Source organism: Manacus vitellinus, unplaced genomic scaffold (assembly GCF_001715985.3).
Source record: "Manacus vitellinus isolate BGI_N305 unplaced genomic scaffold, ASM171598v3 scaffold_46_pilon, whole genome shotgun sequence".
NCBI lineage: Eukaryota > Metazoa > Chordata > Aves > Passeriformes > Pipridae > Manacus > Manacus vitellinus.
This window is the reverse complement of record NW_021940578.1, coordinates 5,013,510-5,034,639: the sequence shown is the minus strand read 5'-3', so window position 1 is coordinate 5,034,639 and position 21,130 is coordinate 5,013,510. Positions and strand designations below refer to the sequence as shown.

General features: G+C 47.9%; 1 protein-coding gene across 1 annotated transcript in view; it reads right to left on the bottom strand.

The window, feature by feature from the left end:
* Window positions 1-21,130, bottom strand: part of SAMD11 (sterile alpha motif domain containing 11) — a 112,737-nt gene that overhangs the window by 65,926 nt on the left and 25,681 nt on the right. The window contains 2 exon segments of the mRNA XM_018079345.3: window positions 5,647-5,697; window positions 14,555-14,733. Of these exon segments, the coding sequence (XP_017934834.2) occupies window positions 5,647-5,697; window positions 14,555-14,733 (230 nt within the window).

Genomic DNA, 21,130 nt, shown 5'->3' with positions numbered 1-21,130 from the left:
TTCCCCTCATTTTCTCAATTCATTAAGCTGCCTGCTCTGAACTGATGAAATATTAAAATACTCGGATGAGCAGCTTTAATTGGGTGACAGGGCACGAGTTTAGACACTGAACAGTGGGGAGTGATGATCTACAGGACTCACTCACACAGCCAAAGCATTAAGGACAGGCACGTTCAAATCCTTTCAGCCTCACAGGAGGGTGAGAGGGGGGAGGTCAGAAAATCTCCCGTTCCACAAATGTGCCCTTGAAGTTTTGGTCTAAAAGCAGATGGATGTGAGTCTTTCTCTGATCCCTGGATGGGCTAAAATGTATCAAGAATTCTTCCCAAAGCTGCAGCCAAGCCTACCTGTGTCTCAGTGATACACAGAGGCCTTGAGATGCCTTCGGTTTATCCTGAATTCTTTAGGTTGTCCTACAAAAGGTCCATTATACCCCCCTACTATGGCAGATACAACACAGTGGGGATAAACATGAACAGAATTACTCTTGATTAAACTTTCCCTCCTTCTTTGTAGCTGTCTAACAGCTTTTCTCACCTTTATTTGAAATATAATTGTATCCTTTTGGCTTTAAAATGAAAGCTAAAACTGGTTTATCAGCTACCTATTTCCCTTCTTTCAATCTCTGCTAGCCCATAAATGGTCTCCTTTCCCTAACCCACCCCTATAGCCAAATAAATCTTCCTGGGAATGAATGTAAGAGCAAAAAGTACTGCTAATGAAATAATGATGAAATAATTAATTCAGATTAAATAATACTCTTCAGCACTCCAACAGGTACTAATTTTCTCCTTGCTTGGCCTTATTCCTACAGGAAAGGGAGAAGAAAAAGCCTCTCAGGTATCTCTGCTCTGGATGGTGCCTTAAAAATCCCAAGGCCCAAACTCACCCTGTCCCATGGACCTTGGGGAATGTCCTGCCAGCAGCCTGTGTGGAGCACAGGAATACATGGAGGCTTCACTCCTTGGCTGAACCTTCCCAGCTGCTCTTCACTGACACAGAACATTCCTGTGAATGTCTCTTCACTGCATGGATTTGCTGTGGATTTACTTTACCTCTCCTTTCCCAGTTAAACAAAAAAGAGCACATCCATTTACCTGCTGGGCGTCCATTGTCTAAAATCAAACAGGTATGGCACTGTTTGATGAACAAACCCAGTTCACCCACCTGGAAAGACTTTTCCTTCCAACATATTGTGTCCACACAGCCATGCCTTGACTGCCAACAACAATGGCATTAGCCAAGAGCTTCCTTGTATTTTTTGGCGTTGCCTGCAGGAAGCACGTCCTGGTTCACAGCTCCAGCAGTTCCAAAGGTGAGAGCCCTCTGGATATTCCACCAAGATGAGGATTAAAACGTTTCCTTAAGCGGTCTCTGCCCCAAAACCACAGCAGAAATAACCTGGGAGGGCTGAATTCAGCCTCATGTTGAATAAATGTCCCCCGCACACCAGTGACAGTCATGGTTAACACATTCTGTGGTATCTCACTGGGATCCCTCTGAGTTTTCAACAGCACAGAGTCAAGAACAGGCTTCAAAGTTGTCCTCCAAAGTCACCATGAGTTGTGGAAACAGCTCACACAGTTGGTATCTCCCCATCTCCCCTGCCCTGACTTAAATCAGATGGGCAAAACCTGACTGGTTCAGCTCACCACCAGCTTTCCAGCTGGGGCAGGAACAGTGAGTGGACACAGAAAGGCAAAGGTAGGTCCCTATTTGAAGAAATAGGGACTCTCATTCCTCTGCCACTCTCTGGTTTTTCTGCTGTGACTCCAAGGCTCTTATCTGACGAGCAGCAGCTCTGGCAGCAGCAGATGCTGAAGGCTGCAGGGTGTTACGGGGTCACATCCAGCTTCCAGCTGCTAAAAAAACTTCTTGTGACCTTTTAGTACCTATTTCAGGTCTCTGAGATTAAAAGGCAAGAGCTTGCTAGGAAAAAAAAAATGAATAAACAGCCCAGCCCAGAAGCCACCCTATATCAATCCTTAAAGGGCAGAGCAGCAGGATGCTCTGGCACTTGATAACGTTACCTCTGTCACACAGCAACGCTTTCTGCTGACTCAGGATCAGCCTTGACATGCTCAGAACCATCTACTTTTCAATTCTCCTCTCCTGCTTTCCTTTTCTCTCCCTGTGTGTATCTTCCCAAAGCCCGTTTCCCAGGTATTTCTCACGTGCTTTTTCCACTCAGCCTGATTTGTTTCATGGTTTTGTTTTTTTTTTTTGTTCTTGCCTAACCTGCCTTGTTCCTCCTTAAATACAGTTATTTGAGAGCTGTGCACTGCACCACACCAGCTGAACCTGCACATCCAACACTCCAGTTTAAGCAGTTCAGCACTGCTGTTTAAACCCAGTTCTGCCTGAGTAAGTGTTTATGCCTAAATTACATCAACGTGGAAAGGCCCAAAAAGAATGTTCCAGTCAGATTTAAACATGGAACTCAAGACTCTTGACCAAATGTCTGCCTGTCTAAAATACATCCTAATACATTTATGTCCCTCCAGAAGGGCTGGGTACACACCACTGTAATCTCTTGTTTAAATTCTAGTTGTTAAATGCATTTTATTTGCTCTGGGCAAATGGTGCCTTTGTTTCCCTTCCAGCTCCTTGTGCAGCCTTCACGTGGCAGATACCTGGATAAAACTATCCCCTGGAGGGCCCAGGAAGCTTGAAAATGTACCCTCCAGAAGCTTTTTGGTCATGTGGCAGTGCAGAGACTCCCTTGTAAAACAGAGACACTGTTTTACACCTGCACCAGTGCAGGACTTTGGAGGCAGAAAGGTTCCCTTGGGTGTTTTGTCAGAGCTTCCTCACTGTGCAGCCAAAAAAGCCAAAGCATGTGCTGAACACCTTGATGCCTCCTCAGCTCTCTGCTCTGCTCCTTGCCTTTGCAATGCAGCTCTAACCAAATTACACACCATCTCCTTTCCTACATGGGCAGCACAAACATCCCTTGACTTCCTTGGAAACGGGGATGGCTTTAATTGCTCCGGCAGTGCCTTGAAATTCTCAGGTGGGCAAAGCATTTATTCCACCCTGAGCTGCACCAGGACGTGGGATTAACACACATGGCCTTTTATCTGCTCCTCACTCACCTCCCTGCAGCTCCCTCAAAACACCAAGTAGCAACAACTAGCAAGAAAATCCTTTTCCTCCTCAGAATTCCTTTTTATTCCACGGTTTATTTCCATGAGGTGCCTCCCCCTCAGCGAGGTAATCCCTCTGCTGTGGCAGAGACCAGGTTTTAACCTCGTGTTTACTGCTTTAAAATTGGACGGGCTCGTCTTGAAATAAAAGAAGGGCATCACTCACTGACCAACTTCACCATATTTCAGCAAATTATTCCAGGAACAGTATGTCCATACCTTGGACAGGAAATTCTGAAGAAAAATGAGCTGTAAACATCAACTCAAACCTGTATTAACTTCAAAGCTTAAAATGGAAGGGAGCAAAGCACCTGGCAAGACACAGAGAGATCCCAATCTCCCCTTTCAGGACAATTCCCCTATCCTGAGCCTTTGCTTCTTTGTGTATAGAATGATTTGTCCCCAGTTAAATGTCCTTTTATCCAGGGGCAATGCATACAGCAACTCTAAGGTGGCTAAATCCAATGAATCCAGGTATCCTCTGACAACTTGAAAGGAAGATCAAAGACAAACTCAGGACAAAGAGGCAGGTGAATTAAGGGGGCAGCTCTCAGCCCTGCTGGATTTAAGGCAGCGTGGTGGCTGCTCTGCACTCCTGCAGGGGTTTGGAACGATTCCCTGGCAGGGGTTTGGGATGACCCATGTGCTGAGCCACGCAGGTCACTGAGAACAAAGGTCAGCTAAACCTTTTTGCCCTCCCATGATGGATTTTAGATGGATTTGAGATGTTTCACAGGGCCATGTGGCAATTTAGGTCACTTAAATACATAAAACCTCCTTCCTTGCTGACACACAAACACAAATTACTTCTTTTGTCACGCAGCATGACATGGGTTGTTTTTCTCCTGAACTAGTTTTTGATAGCTGGACTAACCATTCAATCTGCAAAACCACAAAACTTCTCTTCCCAAGAGGAATTACTGATGTTTCTTGCAGGAGAGAGCTGAACTGCAAGGGAACCAACAGTTCAGTTGAGGAAGCCCAAGAAGTGTACTTGACATAAAAATCAGACCATTATTTTATTCTGTGCTCTGCAAATTCAATTTTTTTTTTTAATTTTTTTTTTAAGGTAGAGATTCTAATTTCCAAAGGTGTTGGCACCCTCAGTTGCCATTGTGCAGAATCATTGCTCACATGGCCATTAATTAAGGCTGTTGTCAGCACTTCCATTCCAAACCTGCCTTTTAGGAGTTTATAACTCAGCCATAAAACCCTGCTCTGGGCTGAAATGCATCATGAAAGGGTCTGCCTGGAAGGAATCCATCCTTTTGTATTTGAGAGTCCCAAAAGCTCATAGCAGCAAACCAAGGATTTTATTCCAAAGGCTGCCACTCCCAAACCTGGGCTGCTTTTCATGAGTGCTGGGTGAGCTGGGCCTGCTGGACTGGCTCTGGGAGCTCCCTGGCAGGGTGGGCTTTGCACTCTTAACGTTGTAAATTTGAGGAATTATGAGGGTTTATGCTTCAGGGCCAAAGCCTGTGCTTAGTTTAATACCAGTGAGCACCTCTGCCCCCACTGTTCCCTGCTGGAGTATGATCCATATGGATTTCCCACCCTTCTCCCCCCACAACCTTCACTGGGCCTAATTCATACTCCAGTGCTCAGCTAAAGAGATGGAACTTGTCTCTCCAGGAGCACAGGTTAGGCTGCAAATGGTCCTCTAGTCCACTAGCAGCTGTAGTAGTAGTATTTTCATACCTTTTTTTCAGTCTCTTACTGAACAGGAAGTTTGCACAAAAGCATCCAAAACTACTTTTAGCAGAACAAAAAGTTATTAGTGGATTGCTCTTTGCAGTCCAGTGGAGCAGCTTCTGATTTCTTCAGTACCCACATGTGTCTGAAGCACACACAGAACCAGACTCTGGACTGTCCTGCACCCTCCACCTCCTTCAGTTCCCTGCTCCCCAAGAAGTTTCACGGCTCTACAGGTTAATTTTTCTTGTTCTAGAAAACAGGCAGTGCCTGCCAGGCTCAGCTGCTGCACTCTGATCTGGCAATCCAGCGTAAAAGAGACATTTCAAAATTCCAGCTTGCTTTTTTTCCCCAGTGCAAAATTTCTGCAGCTGTATTTTTAAAGGATTAGAAAAGTTTAGGACTGCTGGCAACACGTAAAGATAATGCACCCTGCTCAGGACATCAACTGACCCAGAGGTCACAAAGGAATATTCATGTTTGCAATTGGTTACCTTCCATTTATGAATTTCCACCTTCTCAGGACCAGAGTAAACACATCAAAACTAATAATGGGTTTTCTTTACAAGTCCCATCAGTCCTCTCTTCCAACACAAAAGAGACTTGTTTCCCCCCACAACTTTCCCCAAAATAAAAACAAAAGAGAGCGGAGGTGGTAAGGGGAGAATGAGGAACAAAGGGAGGAAGAAAAAAAACAAACCCACAGCACTGACAGAAATGTTCATTCACATCTCCCAGCATCCATATGCCAGTAACCAAATCATAAACTCTTAGCCTACCATACAAAGAGGGTGCCCCAAAATGGTACCTGCAAGAGGTCTCTCGGAAGGAGATGTTTAAATCCCAGTGGGTGTGTATCCTGTCAACAAACAAACAAACAAACAGAGAGGTCAGTGGCACGGGCTCAATGCTGCATCTCTTGCTACTTAAAAAGATCTGCTCCACCACAACAACCCACCCATGGCCCCCCAAACCCAACCCCACAGCTGGTAGGACCCCCGGGGGAGCTGTACAGCACCCACAGACCTTCCCCTCGCTGCATGCAAGAGGTGCAGGGACTGCAGGATGTCATCTCAACTCCCAGGTCACATTCAGAGGAAGCAGAACGAGCTCAGCGTTGACATTTTACGAAGAAAACCCAAATCTGTCTGTGCTGTGTCCCCTCCTCTGCCCCCGCCCCGGCTGTAAATAAATTATTAGCAATTTCCCACCTCGGAAATTAATTCCACGTACTCTGTCACTCTGCCTGCTGACAAGCAGCAATAGCAGATTCCAGATGAACAGAGCAGCCAAGGGGCTTGGTTTTTTGATGGATTTTTTTTTTTTTTCCCTTTGCTACTAAGACAGCATCCACCCCAACCCAGAGGGAAAAGGCCGACGCTTGACCTTCTGTGGTCTGGTGTCTCCTCTCAAAAGCAGGGAGCACTGATCTCCCCTGGCTCAGGGGATGGTCTGTGACCACCACTGTGTCTCCACCTCACGGTGATTGATGACAACCCCAGCCATCTGAGACCAGCCTGGCAAGCTGGAGTCCATATCCTCGCCCAAACCCGCTCCCACGGCTCCCAGAGCCTGCCAGGGAACGTGCTGGGTCCTGGCTGGGCAGATAAATCACCTCCTGCAGATGCAGGTTCCCAAAGGGCCGCAGATATTCACGAGCAGCAGAAACCAAAGGCACTTTCTGCACATTTTGTGTAGCCCTGCAGCAACTCCTGCCTCTGCCCCCAGCAGAAAAAGCAGCGGTGTGTGGCTGTGGAGCATCTGGCAGCAGGAGGAGCCTCACCTAAAACCTGCTGGAGTTAGAGAGAGTCCTTCCCCCGGCCTGAATGGGCTGTGAATTGGGCCAGAAAACACTTCACCATGACCAGAGAAGTCGATGGGGCTCCACTCAGGTTTGAGTGCCTGTTTAAGTGCTTTCCCGCTCCAGCCCAGTCCTGAAATTACCTGAGAACAACTCTTAGCACGGAAATAATTTCACATCCAAGACATGCTGGCTGCTGCCAGTTTTACTAATGTGATGGCAAAGCTTTTGTGCTCTTCCTGCAGGTCTGACTCAGAAAGGAGTCTGGTTATTCTTTTAGGGGTGAACAGTTCTTTTTCTAGATATTAACGTCCACCAATAAAGCCATTCTCAGAACTCCACTTAGCAGTGCCACGTGAGCCTGGTTTTTCCTATTCTTCTTCCTCTTATATACCAGTCTAGGAAATCTATCCCAGATTTCCACCTTCCCAGCATTTCATTTGCGAACAGAAATGGAGCAGGCTCTTCCCAGCTCCTGAGTTTAAAGCAGGAACAGTTGCTCTTCCAAGTTAAAATTCAGAAAATGTTTGAAAACTTTCTGGAAAGGAAAGGTCAAAGTGGGACACTGAGTAAAACTTCCATGAACTGAAGTTTGGTCAGACTCTGGGACGTATTTGGACTCTCCAGGTAAGCTGATGCAGGTACCTCCCAGCCATGGCACTGCCAAAGGGGGCACAAGGCTGGAGGGTGAAATGATCTCAGCCTTCCATAAAACATAAATTCCCATGGTCTGTGCAGCTCCTGCAGTGATCCCAAGGGTCAGGGGAAGGCCTTGTCTCACGGTGAGACTCAGCTCAGCTCGACTTCAAAGCCCAAAGAGCACTTTGTGAGAGAAGGAGGAGGGAAAAGCTCATCCCAAAGGAACTGCTCGGGATCCACAGCGAGGCCGAAACATCCGTCTGCTGAGATGGATAATTAAACACTCACATTTAGACAAATGAATAGGTGAGAATGAAATTAAATTCTCATTATCTTTTTTTGGGGGGGAGGGGGGACGGAGGGAGGGATAGGGAGCAGAACCGACACTCGTTCCACTGAGCTGGGCCGTTATCACCAATTAGATTTCTGAGCCTAATGTACATCTTGTTTGAACAGGTTATTCATCCAATTGAAATCAAATTACTAATAATTTGCAAAGTATTGCCTACACAGGCCTATCCTTGGGTTGTATGAAGAGTGGTGAGCAGGAGCCAGTCCCTTATGAATTAATAACAGAAAAGGAGGAGGGGAAGAAATAAAATCCACAGTCGGGCAAGTGAAGGTGCTGCAGGTGCTGCTTCTCTCCCAACTCCTCACCCACCTGAAGGCTTGGACATGGTATGGTCAGTTAAGTGTTCCATAAAAATGACCAAATGGGTCCCACAGAACCAGCTCCCTGCAGAGCCTGGTCAGCAGAGAGGGGGGCCCGATGGGGAATTCACTACCTGCTGCTTCAGGAGGGGCTGGAATGTCAGGGTTTGGCTTGGGCAAAGAATTAAACACAAAAAATACTAACAGGAAGGTCTGAGGCTATTCAAGGCATCTCTGGAGCCTCGACTGCAATGAGAATCCAGCCCAGAAAAGCAAGTGGCAGAGCTGGCAAAATAATGGAGAGCAGCTGGGATAGTTTTTAATTTTTAAGTTGTTTCCTTCCCTGTCATTTCTCTTTTACTCCAGCGGTCCCTGCAAGATTTCAACACCGGGGAAGGGGCCAGGAGTGAGTCAGGTGTCTCCCTAACATCCTGTCACTCTCATTCCCAGCTGAGCTCCTGCACTATGGCCAACCTGCTCCCTGTGCTGTCCCAGGTACACACTGCAGGAATCCAGGGACCCAGACACATCCTATGGAGCGTGGGGAACACTGGGCAGCACCCAGCTACAGGAACAGGTCATTACTGCCAGAAAAACCCATTACAGCATCAGCTCTTACCCACAACTGTCCCTTCCTACCCCCCCTTAATTATAAGGCCAACACTTCCTTTGGATGGAGTTTGTCCGAACCTCTCAATTTTCTAGGCCACAGAGAAGAGAAAAATATTGACAAGGTTTTCCCACATCCTCTGGTTTAGAAGTCTGACCTGAAGGGACAGTGCTGGTAAAAGGGAGAACTAAGGAATTTCTGTACAATGGGCACAGCCCAACACCCCCAGGATGGCTGGGAATTCAACATGCCCTGGGTGCCACCACCGGGCATGGAAACACAGAATTCACAGGGCTGCAGGGAAGCAGCTTGGGAAGATGGACCTGCAGGTGCCATTCTGCTGGATGCTGGGTCAGATGGACAGAGCTGGCCCCTCTCTCCTCCCTGCTCTTCACAATTATCACTGTCTCAGCTTCCAGAGTCTCCCTCTATCCATGTCAGGCTATTTTCAGGCAGCCACCACCATTAAGAAGCTCGTGCAGGCAATGAGCAGGAGTTCAGGAAACCTCACCCATGGCTGGAAGAATGGCCCTATTACAGCAAGAACTTGGACTTGGGGCATCTGGGTTATTCTCCACCATGGAACTGATGTCAGATACAGGGAGACATGGAGAGCAGCCAAGAGCACTTGTGGGTCAAGGTTTCATTTCCTTTCACTCTTACACTTCACCTTTCTTGCAGGTCTTTTATCTCCCTCCTAAGACAGGAGAGATTTCTTGCTGTTTATTATATTTTATCCTGAAGCATCCCTGAGAAGTGAGTAGCCATTTTCTCTCTCTCTTCCCCCTCAAGTCCATGTCCTCATTAGGTCAGTGACATGCTTCCTGGCACTCTGGACCAAGTCCAGCCTTTGCTTCCCAGAGGGATCTTTAATATATTTATTGAATATGGTGACTGTTGTTAAGTGGTGCATGGTTCAGAGGGGAAGAGGGAAAGGGAAGGAGGGAGGAAAGAGAAAGGAGAAGAGAAAATAAAGAGCTGCAGAGGGAGGAAGAGGGGACTGACAGAATAAAACCAGTGAGAGCTGTGAAGAAGTATCATAAAGCAGCAAAATGTGTCTCCAGCCACAAGAGGGGCCCTGCCTCCCTCTTCTCGAGTCCTGGCAATTAGGAGAAGGGCTTGTCAAGTCTGATCTGAGAGCCTGAGTCCCGCTGGAGCCCAGAGCCCTGCTCTGTCACGTCTCTCTCCAGTTGTGCAGTGCCTGGCAGAGCCCTGTCAGCTCAGCCCAGGCGAGGAGCAGCGTGGTGTGGCACATCCTGCCACGAGACTGAGCTCCAAAGGGAGCAGGGATGTCACACAGCTCTCATCCCTAGGCTGCTGGGGAGCAGCTTGGGAAGAGGCCAAGCGAGAGAAGGCAGGCAGCTCTGTGCACATCAGCTGGGAAGGCACTGGGACCTCGTGGCTCTGAATCACAAGCAGGTGCATGAGACAAACATAATGGGGGGTGCTCGGGTCTGATCTTCAATCAATTAGGGAGTCAGAGAGCAGCAGCCTTCTGGGAGGTAGGAAATAGCTTTCCACTTAGGAAGGCAGGCAGAGGGAAGGCTGACAGTGCCAGCCATTAAGGCTTCAGGGAGGTCAGTAATTTCCCTATTAGAAAATGGGTGCTGAGCGAGGGGAAGGCTGGAAAGCTGTTCAGAGAGGTGAGGGGAGGGCAGCTCATCCTGTCTGGGCTCCATCCAACGTTCCTGTGTGGACAGGGGCAAGGAGACAGTGTCCCACCATTCCTTCTGTAAGCACCTTCCCTCCAAATGCTCTTCCCTGGTTTGAAATAACTCTAATCCCAGCCAGGTGTCAGACACTGGGGTCATACTGCTGACACAGCCAGAGAAGGGGGTGGGGGGGAAGTGACCTAAAAACAGGATGAAGGACTTGTAGGGCAGGATGAGGTTCTCCAGAAATCTGCTTCTCGTTGCACAGACACCCTGTTACAGGACAGCTTTTGTTATTTCTCCTCAAAATGGCTTTTATCTCAGTTCATTATTTGGCGAGGAACCCAGCCCGTTGTGTGCTCTCATTGTACAATCTGCTACTACTTTTGCTCCCAATTCTCTCTGTGTTTTTTTTTTTTTGAGTAAAAGAATTTCAAAGGCAGTTTTGCCACATGTATCCATTTGCACCTCTCCTGCCCATTCCTCAGCCCCCTGTATGTGTTCACTGATATCCCACAAGGGCTCCTTCAGAGACAGGTCAGGTCAAAAACTTTCACCATTTTAACAGGTGTTTAAGCATTACTGGTTCTTATTCTTAGCCACACCATCACATTTTGCTGGGGACTTAGACAAAGCTGCTCCTAACCCACCCTGTTAAATCTCAGATGCTCTGATTGCATTTCTCCTCTTCTCTTTCCCTCCCCTCCCACACTAATGAAAGAGGCCAGTCTTTAAAATAGAAATTAAATTCATGCACCCACAAGACAATGCTGGGCTTAAATCCAACAGCATGTGAGGATCTTTACTGTTAAAGCTGAGCCTTATTCTCTGGCTGCACTGGCTTTCATCTCCCTGGTGTTTCTTGGGATAACATAATATCCTTGAAGGCAGTTTTCACCTCAGGGTGGAAAAGCTCCCGAGCTGAGGTAATGCATTTATCAGTGCTGGTTGGAACCTCCCTGCGAGTGTAAGGAAGTTAATGCTCTCCAAACTGTTGCAGGGCAATGGAATCTGCAGCCTCCAACTCAGAATCTGGGAATCATTAAGGTTGGAAAAGCCCCTCTGTTATCACCAAGCCCAACCTCTCACCCAGCACTGTGTTCTCCACTAATCCCTGTCCCCAAGTGCCACATCCACACGTTTTTTGAACGCTCCCAGAGATGGTGGTTCTACCACTTCTCTGCATGTCTTATTTGGTGTCTAGGATAGCCCAGAGATGGGTAAAAAAAGAGAAGACTGGCCTAACTTTTAGTTCAGCTTGCTGGGGAGAGGCAGCTTAGTTAACTGCCTGTGAGAAAGGAAAAAGGCAAAGGTTTTTTTTGCCTCTTTCTGCCTGAATTCTGCCCTACATAGTCCTTGTAGCAGTGCAGCTATGCCAGTATTATTTTGGCTAAAATAACTGTACAGGTTGACATTGGTACAGAAATGCCCAATATTGGCACCATTCTTTTTCCTCAAAGGAAAAATGATGTTCCCAGCCAGACAAACATCCTCACCAGGGAGTCAGGAAAGCTTAACCAAACCATGGGAGTTTAGACAATGCTACTATTGCATGTAGGCAGTGTTGTAAGAGAGCAAGATCTTCAGGAAGCTGAAATCTGATAGGAAGAAAGAGGATTTTTCCTCTGCAACATTGTCCCAATAACCCTTGGAGCTGAGTGCCTGGAGTCTGTGTCAGCACGGTGACACGGTTTTGGAAGGACGTGGTTGTGAAATCATTTGGCATCCACTGAATGCACTGACTTCAGTGGGAGCTACAGGTCTCTGCTCCTTTCTAGGACTGCAAGAACCTGCCAAGGCAGGTTTCCTCTGCCCCAGATCTCCTCTGAAGGCCACCACCACGGGCAAGATCACAGAGGAAATCGGTGTCAAAGGCGAAGGTGAGGGATCGGCCAAGAAACCAAACTTTGCAAGTCCTTTCCTAATCCCCAGAGTCTTTTCTTCAGACCTCAGAGTAACAGAAAGCATTCCCTCGTGCCAGCAGGGGAAGGAAAAACAGTCAACACAGATGAAACTGGGAGCAGGAGAAAGCAGAAAAGGCACCAATGTTGAAAGCAGTGAGGCAGGTGTTTATGATGGCACGGGCACACGGGGGGCCAGCCAGGGGTGCAAAAGAGGGAAGCACAGGTTTGCTCAGGCCCTGACCTTGTTTTCCTATCACAGTTTAACCTATTTCTTCCTCTCAGTGGGGGACAATAAACCCTCAGCCCAATCCATGCCCATCAGGGAGGACACAACAGGTGAATTAAAGCAGAAAGCAGATGGGGCACTGTCTCTGCCGGGTCCCAGCTGTCGTGTCTGAGCTGTCTCGCCTTTATGCTGGGCTGTGTCTCCAGAGCCAGCCCCATCCCACCTTCCACCTCACTCCCTGCCTGCTAATGACACTGGGATCACAGCCAGAGCCTGCTCCTTCCAGCAGGGCTGAGCAGGAGTTGGGCCAAGCTTCCCATTCATGGCTCTGGAACAGCTGGAAACGGCCAATCCTCCCCCTCTTTGGGACAGGGGGACCCATTTCCAAGGGACAAAATGCTTGGAAGGACTGGAGGATTGGAGCAGTGGATGTTCCCTGCCTGGGCACCAAGCACTGAATTTCTTTTCTCCTCTTCTTCCTGTGTTCATCAGGAATGCTGCCTGCCCTGTTTGCTCCAGCTATTCCAGCTTTGCCCCCCCCACACACACTGCATCAGAGCTCCCAGGAAAACAAAAAGGAGAGCAACTGTACAAAAGCAATTAAGAGCCTAATCTACTTGGTAAGAATCCTGTCCTCCTCTGAGGAAACAAGACAAAGCTTAAACAAGAGACCTTCAGACAAACTGATTGAGAACTACTGGAGAGCAGGGCAATACCAGGCTGGGGGACCACTGCCTAATAACCACTAAGTATTTTTCCTTCATTTCCTAATAAGCAAGGCAAAGCAATTACAGTAATTAAAGATTTAAGATAAGAGCACTTTATATTTGGGGGGCCCAGCATATCAATTATACAGTTATCATGTTGTTCTCCCTCCTAATGAGACAATCTAGCACTATAATTTCGCAGCATTAAAAGCATAATTAAAGGGGGCAGGAGAAGAAGGGCAGTTTACCAAAACTGATTAGGAGGGTTTCCTCTCCTCAGTGGCTCCTGTGCACACACACAGCACAGATGCATTCCCCAAACACCCTTCCATTTCCAAGAGATAACCCTGGAACGTGGCTGTTGGACAGCTGCAATGATAAACCCAGGCTTTAATTACAGGAGGGTTTTATGGGAAGAGCTGGTTGCTGGTTTTGTTGTTTTTCTGCTGTTTTCTCCCTACTCCCAAGCTCTTGGTTGCTGAATGTGTACCAGCATCTGTTGGAAGGTAAGGGGGAAATAGCTTATCTTCTCAGAGGCAAGAAACACATAAAACATAAGGAAAGCAATTACATGCCTTCAGTTCCCACTCCTCTGTTTTTATAGGGCTTGTCTTAGAATCTGAGTGATTTTATGCATCAGAGGGAGATGACAATCAAGATGAGTGGCAATGATATGCATGGGAGGCTGAGGCACAGTGCCTTTAGGTATCTATTTTCCTGTAGTTACAGCTTTTCTGAACTTCCTATTTTTTTCAGAGGGATGAGAGAACCCAGAATTCTGCAGCTGAATATTGTGGGCACTCAGACCACACATGAGAGCCCAAGGGACAGTTACCATAATATAACTTAAAACAATCCCTTCTCCTCCTCCTCTAATGCTGCACAATTCCAGGAGAAATGTGAGTGGTACTGGGAAAAACAGGATCAAAGCATGTAAACACTGAGGTGAGCCCTCACCTGGGTTACTCTTTCCTGCTGCAACTTCATCACTTCTACATCACTACTACAGAGGTTCTCAGGATGCTCTTTGACACTTGTACTTCAGGACATAAAATACCACACACTGCTGCTCCACACCTCCTTCCCAAACTTTGCTCCCCAACCTTGAATTATCCAGTTTATGTTACATCTGAATTTGGGGACAATTGGAAGCAAAAGGCAGGATTTTGGACCCATGCACCACTGTGTGCTTTCAGACAGCTCTGTATAAGCCCACAGACGAGTTTTTGGTCATGCAGTTCTTTGGCCACAAAGGCACAGAGAGTGAAACACAATTTACAGCCTGCAAATCCAGAGGCTTGAGGGCAAACATTAGGCCACACAAGAGCCCTACTCACCCCAAACAGGGGTGAGTAAAGAGGAAAAAAAAAGACCCAACTACTCTTTCTGAGCTATAATGTGGCATTTGCACTCTGATTTCAGGCCCTGGGGGTCACTCCACAGGGCTCACAAAGGCTGGTCACCTGCTGCCCAGTTCTCTGTGCCTTTGCTCCTGCACTTCAGCACTCCCTGGCAGGAAAAAGTACCTTCTTTTCATGATACTGATGTGGAGATCCTCCTCCTGCTTTACTTCGGGGTGCTGACCATTGCTCTTGTCGCTCTCTTCGCTGTCGTCGCTGTGTGAGAAAATGGAGGTGAGCTCTTTCTTGGGGATCCTGGTGGGAGGTAAAGGGATCGTCCTCTTCTCTGCCAGGCGGCCCCGGTTCTGGAAGTAGTTGCAATGGGAAAGGGTAAGAGGAGGAGAGAAGAAAACAAAGGACTTGGTCAGGAAACTCAAACCCAAGGAGCTCCTCTCAAAGAGCTGCCCTGAGAAGGCAGCACTGTCAGTCCCACTGTCAGTCCCTCTGCTCACTTTGCAAGAGGCTTTGCAGCAAAGGCACAGCTGTATCTAATTCTTCCAGTTCTAATCAAGTCATGCCCTTCCAGCCTCTCCCACCTCTTCATTCCTAGCTTGTGTCTGATCCACATCAATAGGAAAGGGAGATGGCACCAATCTTTCTCTCCAGGGTATTTCCTACCAAACACTGCACATTAACACAGTGGAGTAAGTTCAATTAAACCTCTGCCAGTAGCCCAGGGAAGCCATGATCCAGATAATCCAGAGCACTTCTGACTGTAAAGGGGGAAAACTGCCTGTGCCAGCCAGCAGCAGGTTCCTCTCACACCACGGAACAGTCCACAGCAACTTCAACCTGAATTACTGAGGCTACTTCCCACTGCTCCTCTGCATGTGGAGATGGACTGAGCCTTGCAGAGATGTCCCTCAGTGCTCCTCCCTCACCAGCTCACTGCTGACATGGCACAGCTATGCAGGAGGAGAACTCCCAGGAGGCCTTTTTCCTCACATTTACAGAACCTGGCACAGCATGACCCTGGTCCCAACCTCCTCCTCTCTTCAAGAAGTGAGATGTATCACAGATCACCCTGTCCCTGCAGCCTCTGTGCCTGATCCACAAGAAGACACAAACCCAGTGCAGCCTAAGCCAGACTGTGCTGGGCTTTAGCTCTCACTGGGACAGAAGAGGTTTTTAGGATTGTTTGGCTCCATCTGTGACTGACCAAGACAAGAGCCATAACATGAGCTCTTCCCAGTGGAAGATGTACACTGGAAACCCAGGGAGATTGTGGTGTCATTTCCCCCCCACAACCCATCCCAGAATCTAAAATTTTAGCAAACAAAATGGTGAAACTGAGATGGGAACCACAGCAGGGGGAAGGGAAGCACAGTCCTGTGCACGTGCTTTGTACAGGAAGAAAGGTGTGTGGAACAGGCTGAATAAGTGCAGAGTTAACACTGAATTAATAACAGCTCCTCTGAAACATCGATTCCAACTTTCCAAGTAAACCTGGCAAAACACAAAGGTCCTGGGAAAGCCAGTCAGGCTCTCTGCAGGGGAGAACCAGGAACACTAAATGATGGAAGAGCCCGTGCTTTTTTTAATTAAATAAATTAAGGACCTTCCACAAATACAAAACAAAAAACTTGTTTACTTCTGTCAATAAATTCCAGTTGTGCTCATTAAGGGGAGTCCTAATCGCTGTGATAATTAGCTAAATCCATCTGGAAGGCATCACCCCAAGGAGCCACGTTAGAGCTTTCCCACCCTGATGCAGGTCCAAGCCAAGAATGCAGCTGTCTGTGAACAGCAGACACCCAAGGGAGAGCAGAGCAGTGGGCCAAGCTGGCACAAAAACGGGAAAACACGTCCACAAGGAGAGAGACACGCACTTTATACACTGTGTGTGTGTCTCCAACCCTCATGTGGGAGGTGCATTTCCACCCCTGCCCCTCTCCTGCTCCAGTGCAAACAGAGACTGTGCACCAAGTTCACTCTCTGCCCAAAGTCACCTCGGGAGCACGAGCTCACTCGGAGCCAGAAGGACAGCAGGGAGGTGAGGAGAGAGAGGGGAAAGCGAGGGGATGGAAAGGAAAAGCAAGGAAGGGCAGTATTTGCACCAGATTTCTGTCATGGACCAGCATGAGCCTCACCACCCAAAGCTTTCTGTGTTTTTCAGGAGCTGCAATTAAAGGGGACGGGGAGGGAGGGGGGTGCAAATTTCCGCTCCAGAATAATTGGAAATCACTCTCTGCTGCGGCTTCGCGGGCTAAAGAGAACGGCACAGATCAGACACTAAAAATCATTTTATGGCCATTATGGCACCTCGGAGCAGTTAGCAGGTCTCAGTGACTGCCCAGGGACTCGTCAGCCCCGAGCAGAGTGAGAGTGCAGCAAACAGGGAGGCACTGAGCCCACGGAAACAGCCCCCAGGCTCAGCACAGGTCACCCCTTCCCCTGCTCCTCAGGGTGCTTTTTCTTTGCCTTTCTTACACCTTACACCTAAAGCTGCTGCACATGCACACATACATAACATACAGATATTGCAGATGTACCTATAGAGGTAACACCTAACACATCTTCCCTTAAAAGGCAAATAAATGAGCGTGAATGGAGGAAGAGAATTTGCACCTGCAGCGACCTCTGGTCACAGGTGACCTGCCCTGCTTTTGTAGGACAACAATAGAACCAGAGTGGTTCCAGTGTCCCTGTAAGCTCCAACATTCCAGCCTCAGCAATGCATTTATTTTTTTTAAGTTCTGTTTACTCTGTACTTTGCATTTTTTTTTTTGCCATCAGGTTTGGGGTGCTTTTGTTTATTTATTTACTGCGTCTCTCAGCTCGCAGAAAATTAAAATAGACTGAGCCAATCAATTTTGCCTTTTATATTCATCTATAGTCAGTTTTGAATCAATTGCACTTTCTTAATCTGTTTAGAGGCATTCAGCAGTAGATACACATTACTTTTAAATTAAGCACAAAGGTAGCCAGAAGCCTGGCCCAGAACCTGCTGCAATCAATTGCCTTTCCATTGACTTCAAAGGGCGCTGGTCCAAGCTGCAAACAAAACAAAAAACACACTCCAAAACACACTAAGGAATCTTTCCTGGGTTTTGCTGAAGTTTTTTTTTCAGTTGTGCAGATAGATTACAGAACAGCAATGCACCTGCAGAGGTGAGCAGTGGGTTGAGACACCTACAGTGACTCCAATTCAGGGTTATCAAGTACCAGGGGTGAGTGGCAGCAGGTAGTAAGGTCTGCACTGAGCAAGAACACACTCAGAGGCTGCAGTGGCATCAGCAGATGTGGGGAGGTACGTTAGGATTTACAGGTATTCGGTGTAAACCTCATAATCTCGCATTTAAAAAGCTCATGTATGGGTGGCAGTGTCACTGCACTGATCTCACACAGCCGTGGGATGCTGGCCCTGAACCCTGTATAAAGGTTTGAGCATTTTTAAAAAATAAACTGCCTCCCAGTTGGTTGAGACTCATTGGGATGTCTGATGAAGGGAGACTACAAAACAGGTGGAGAGAGACTATTTACAAGGGCCTGGAGAGACAAGACAAGGGGGAACAGGTTCAAACTGAAAGTAGGTTTAGATTAGAGATTAGGAAGAAATCCTTCCCTGTGAGGGTGGGAAGGCCCTGGCACAGGTTGCCCAGAGAAGCTGTGGCTGCCCCATCCCTGGAAGTGTCCAAGGCCAGATTGGACAGGGCTTGGAACAACTTGGTCCAGTGGAAGGTGTCCCTGCCCAGGGCAGGGGCTGGAACTGGATGATCTTTAAGACTCCTTCCAACCCAAACCATTCCATGATTCTATGAGTCTGTGAGTGGGAAAACAACCCAAAACCAACAGTCACATACTGTGAGAGCCAGGCACCTGGGACACTCCTTTCCCCATTAAATAACCCCATTTTTACACACCAGAAGAGCAGGGGGAAGGTGTCCTCTGCCAGTTGGCTTCTTCAAACCAGTGGGACTGTTTTGGCCAGTGAGTCAGAAGGAGCATTTTCTGGGGCTGCAGAGCCAGCAGCTGTCCCAGCAGGGGCAGAACCCCCAGCAGAAAGATGAGAGCAGTAAATACAGCTCAGAGCTCATCCAGCACAGCCAGCTTGCCTGCCTGCCTGCCAGCTGCCCAGTCCAGGAGGACAGACAGAAAGTGGTAAGGAACAGAATATGCCCCTGAGAGCAGGGAGGGGAACACAGGACCCTCCCCAGAGGTGAAAGAGCCAGGCAGCCAAAATGCTGATGCAGAGTTATGGCACAGGTAATAATAAACCTGCAACAAACCCTCCAACAACCTCTTCAGGGCCTGAGAGGAGTCCAACCAAAGAGCTTCCCTTCAGGACAGACACTGACTCAGCTCAGGGGAAACCTCTCCAGGCTTGCACCCTCCTTTCACAGCAAGAGGATTTCCCCCACTCCTTGGATCCAGGGTGGAGAACACAATATCTCTCTTTAATTAGTGTAACAAGAAAGTTAAAACGTTCCTGCAATTCTCCAAAGCCTTTCCAAGGGGTGAGCGTTGAGGGCATGGCAGAACTGCCTGGTGCATTAGGGCTCCCTTCCCCTTCATACATTGTTAAAGATTAATTTTGTGGGTTATGATTCCAGCTAACGAAGCACAGCTGGAGTTTGAGTCAATAAACCCTCCGTCCCCCCAGACAATTGAGCTCCCCCCGGCCACTCCTGCATCAGCCCAGCCCTCCGTCACTCACCACTTCACCCTCCCAGGGTCTTTTGACACCATTAATTGCTTTCATTGCCTCTCAAAGTATTGTCTGGGTGGGGGGTTGCTTTGTTTTTAAAAAATCACAGACAGGCATATTTCCTTTCCCCAGGAAAAAAATCAGATGGGGGACCAGCACGCTATTTAAAGTCACCCACTATCCAGAGATTGAACTGCAATTAAAAAAAAATAATAATAAAAACAACAACCTGGGGACAGCAGCAGGTTACCCGAGTGGAGAAGCCTGGAAGCCCCATCGTTCTTGCCATGAAAGGCAAGGACCGTCGGAAAGATGGAAAAGAAAACAGTGGGGATGTTTCTTCCCTTCCAGAGAGCTGGGGGGGAAATTCCGCTCCGGGTGGCTAAACAAGGTCAGCAGAGTTACAAAATAAAATCTCTCTTTCCCCCCCCCCCACCCATCCAACCCCCTCGTGGCTCTCCCCTGGAGCCCCGTCCTCCCAGCCACGAATTCCAAAATCCAAAGTGTTGCATAAGAGCCCTGGGAGAGCTCGCAGATGGAATGACGGGCGGAGAGCATGGGACTTGGGGGAGAGACAGGAAGGGAGGGTTAGGAAAGGTTTCCTGCCCTGGGAGCTACTGCAACAAGGTCAAAACAGCTGAACGCCCTGGTGTGACATTCAGAGTCAGCCAGAGAAGGAAAGATTCCTTGCCGAGAGAGAGTCCCTGGTGAGCGTTTAATTGATCCCAGCAATGGAAAAGGCCTCTGCTCCGAGAGCTGCAAGGCAAAAAAGCTCCACAGGAAAAAAAAAAAAAATCAAAACAAAACAAAATAATGCACATGAAAGCAAAGCTTTTTGCCGGTCCACGTTAACTGCCAGCCAAACTCTGGACGTCTGATCCCGTCGGGAATTGACCCAAGCAGATGAGCAGGTGCAGTCACCCTGCAGTCACCACTTCTCCAGCATCCAAGTCGGTACCATTAAAAAAAAAAAAGGCAAAAAAAAAAAGAAAAAAGCACAGAAATGCAAATGCACAACGAATTTGCACAAAAATATCAAAGCTGTTTGCAAGATGATTCACGTGCCCGTGATTCAACTCTCTAAAATAATTACTATTGGATAAAAAGGGAAAAAAAAAAACAAAACCAAACAAAAACCAAAACCCTGCAGGAAAACAAAACCCCAGCACATGCATTCCTTCTGCATATGTAAAGCTGGGAAATACAGGGAGCAGACTGGGAATGCTGGGGGGAGGTAAGAGGGGAGGTTTGTGCGCTGCCAATGCTGGGAGCTGGAGAATTCTAAATCTTTTCCATATGTGAAGGAAATCCTCAAGCCCAGACAGCATTTTCTCTCTCTTTTTATTGATAATAAAGATAGGGAAAAGGAAAGGGGGAGGTTCTGAGAGCCAGGAATATTTTTCTTTTACTTTTCCAAATAATAAACCCACTCAAATGGCTTTAATTAGGGAAATTACACAGCAACGGAGACCACACATCCCTCCGTAGAATAACTGACAGAGTTTGCATTTACCTTCAGCTGTGATTAGTGTAAACACCTAAGAAAGGGTCAAGTTGCCTTCCAAGATAATCCTCCCCTCTCCCCTGGGCCTTCATTAGCTGTTCCAGCCCAACGTGCTACCAGGGGTGTTTCGGTAGCAAATCCGGCCCAGGCACAGCTCTGCTGCCCTGAGCTTACCAGCAACTCCATCAAAACAGAGGTCACAGGCAGAGGAAGGTGTCCAGGCTCTCATCCCACCTCCTGCTCTGGTGTTCAGTAATGAACAGATGAATAAAACAACAGCCGGCAGCTTCTCCGCGGCGCTTTCCTGCCTCCCTGCCAGCCCCAGCCCAGCCCTTTCACCTGACCACTGACAGGTTTATTGTTCATCATCTCCTCCCAGGGACACCAGTGTTACACTGAGGTTGTTCCAGAGCAGGAGGGATGGCCCAAAGTACAGAGGGAGCAGGAGGGAACAGACAGAAAAAACTAAGGCAATATAGAGCGCGGAGACTCTTCCAGGTTTTGGGGACTGTGTCACACTCTTCATCAGTCTCGTGGAAGTGGTTTACAA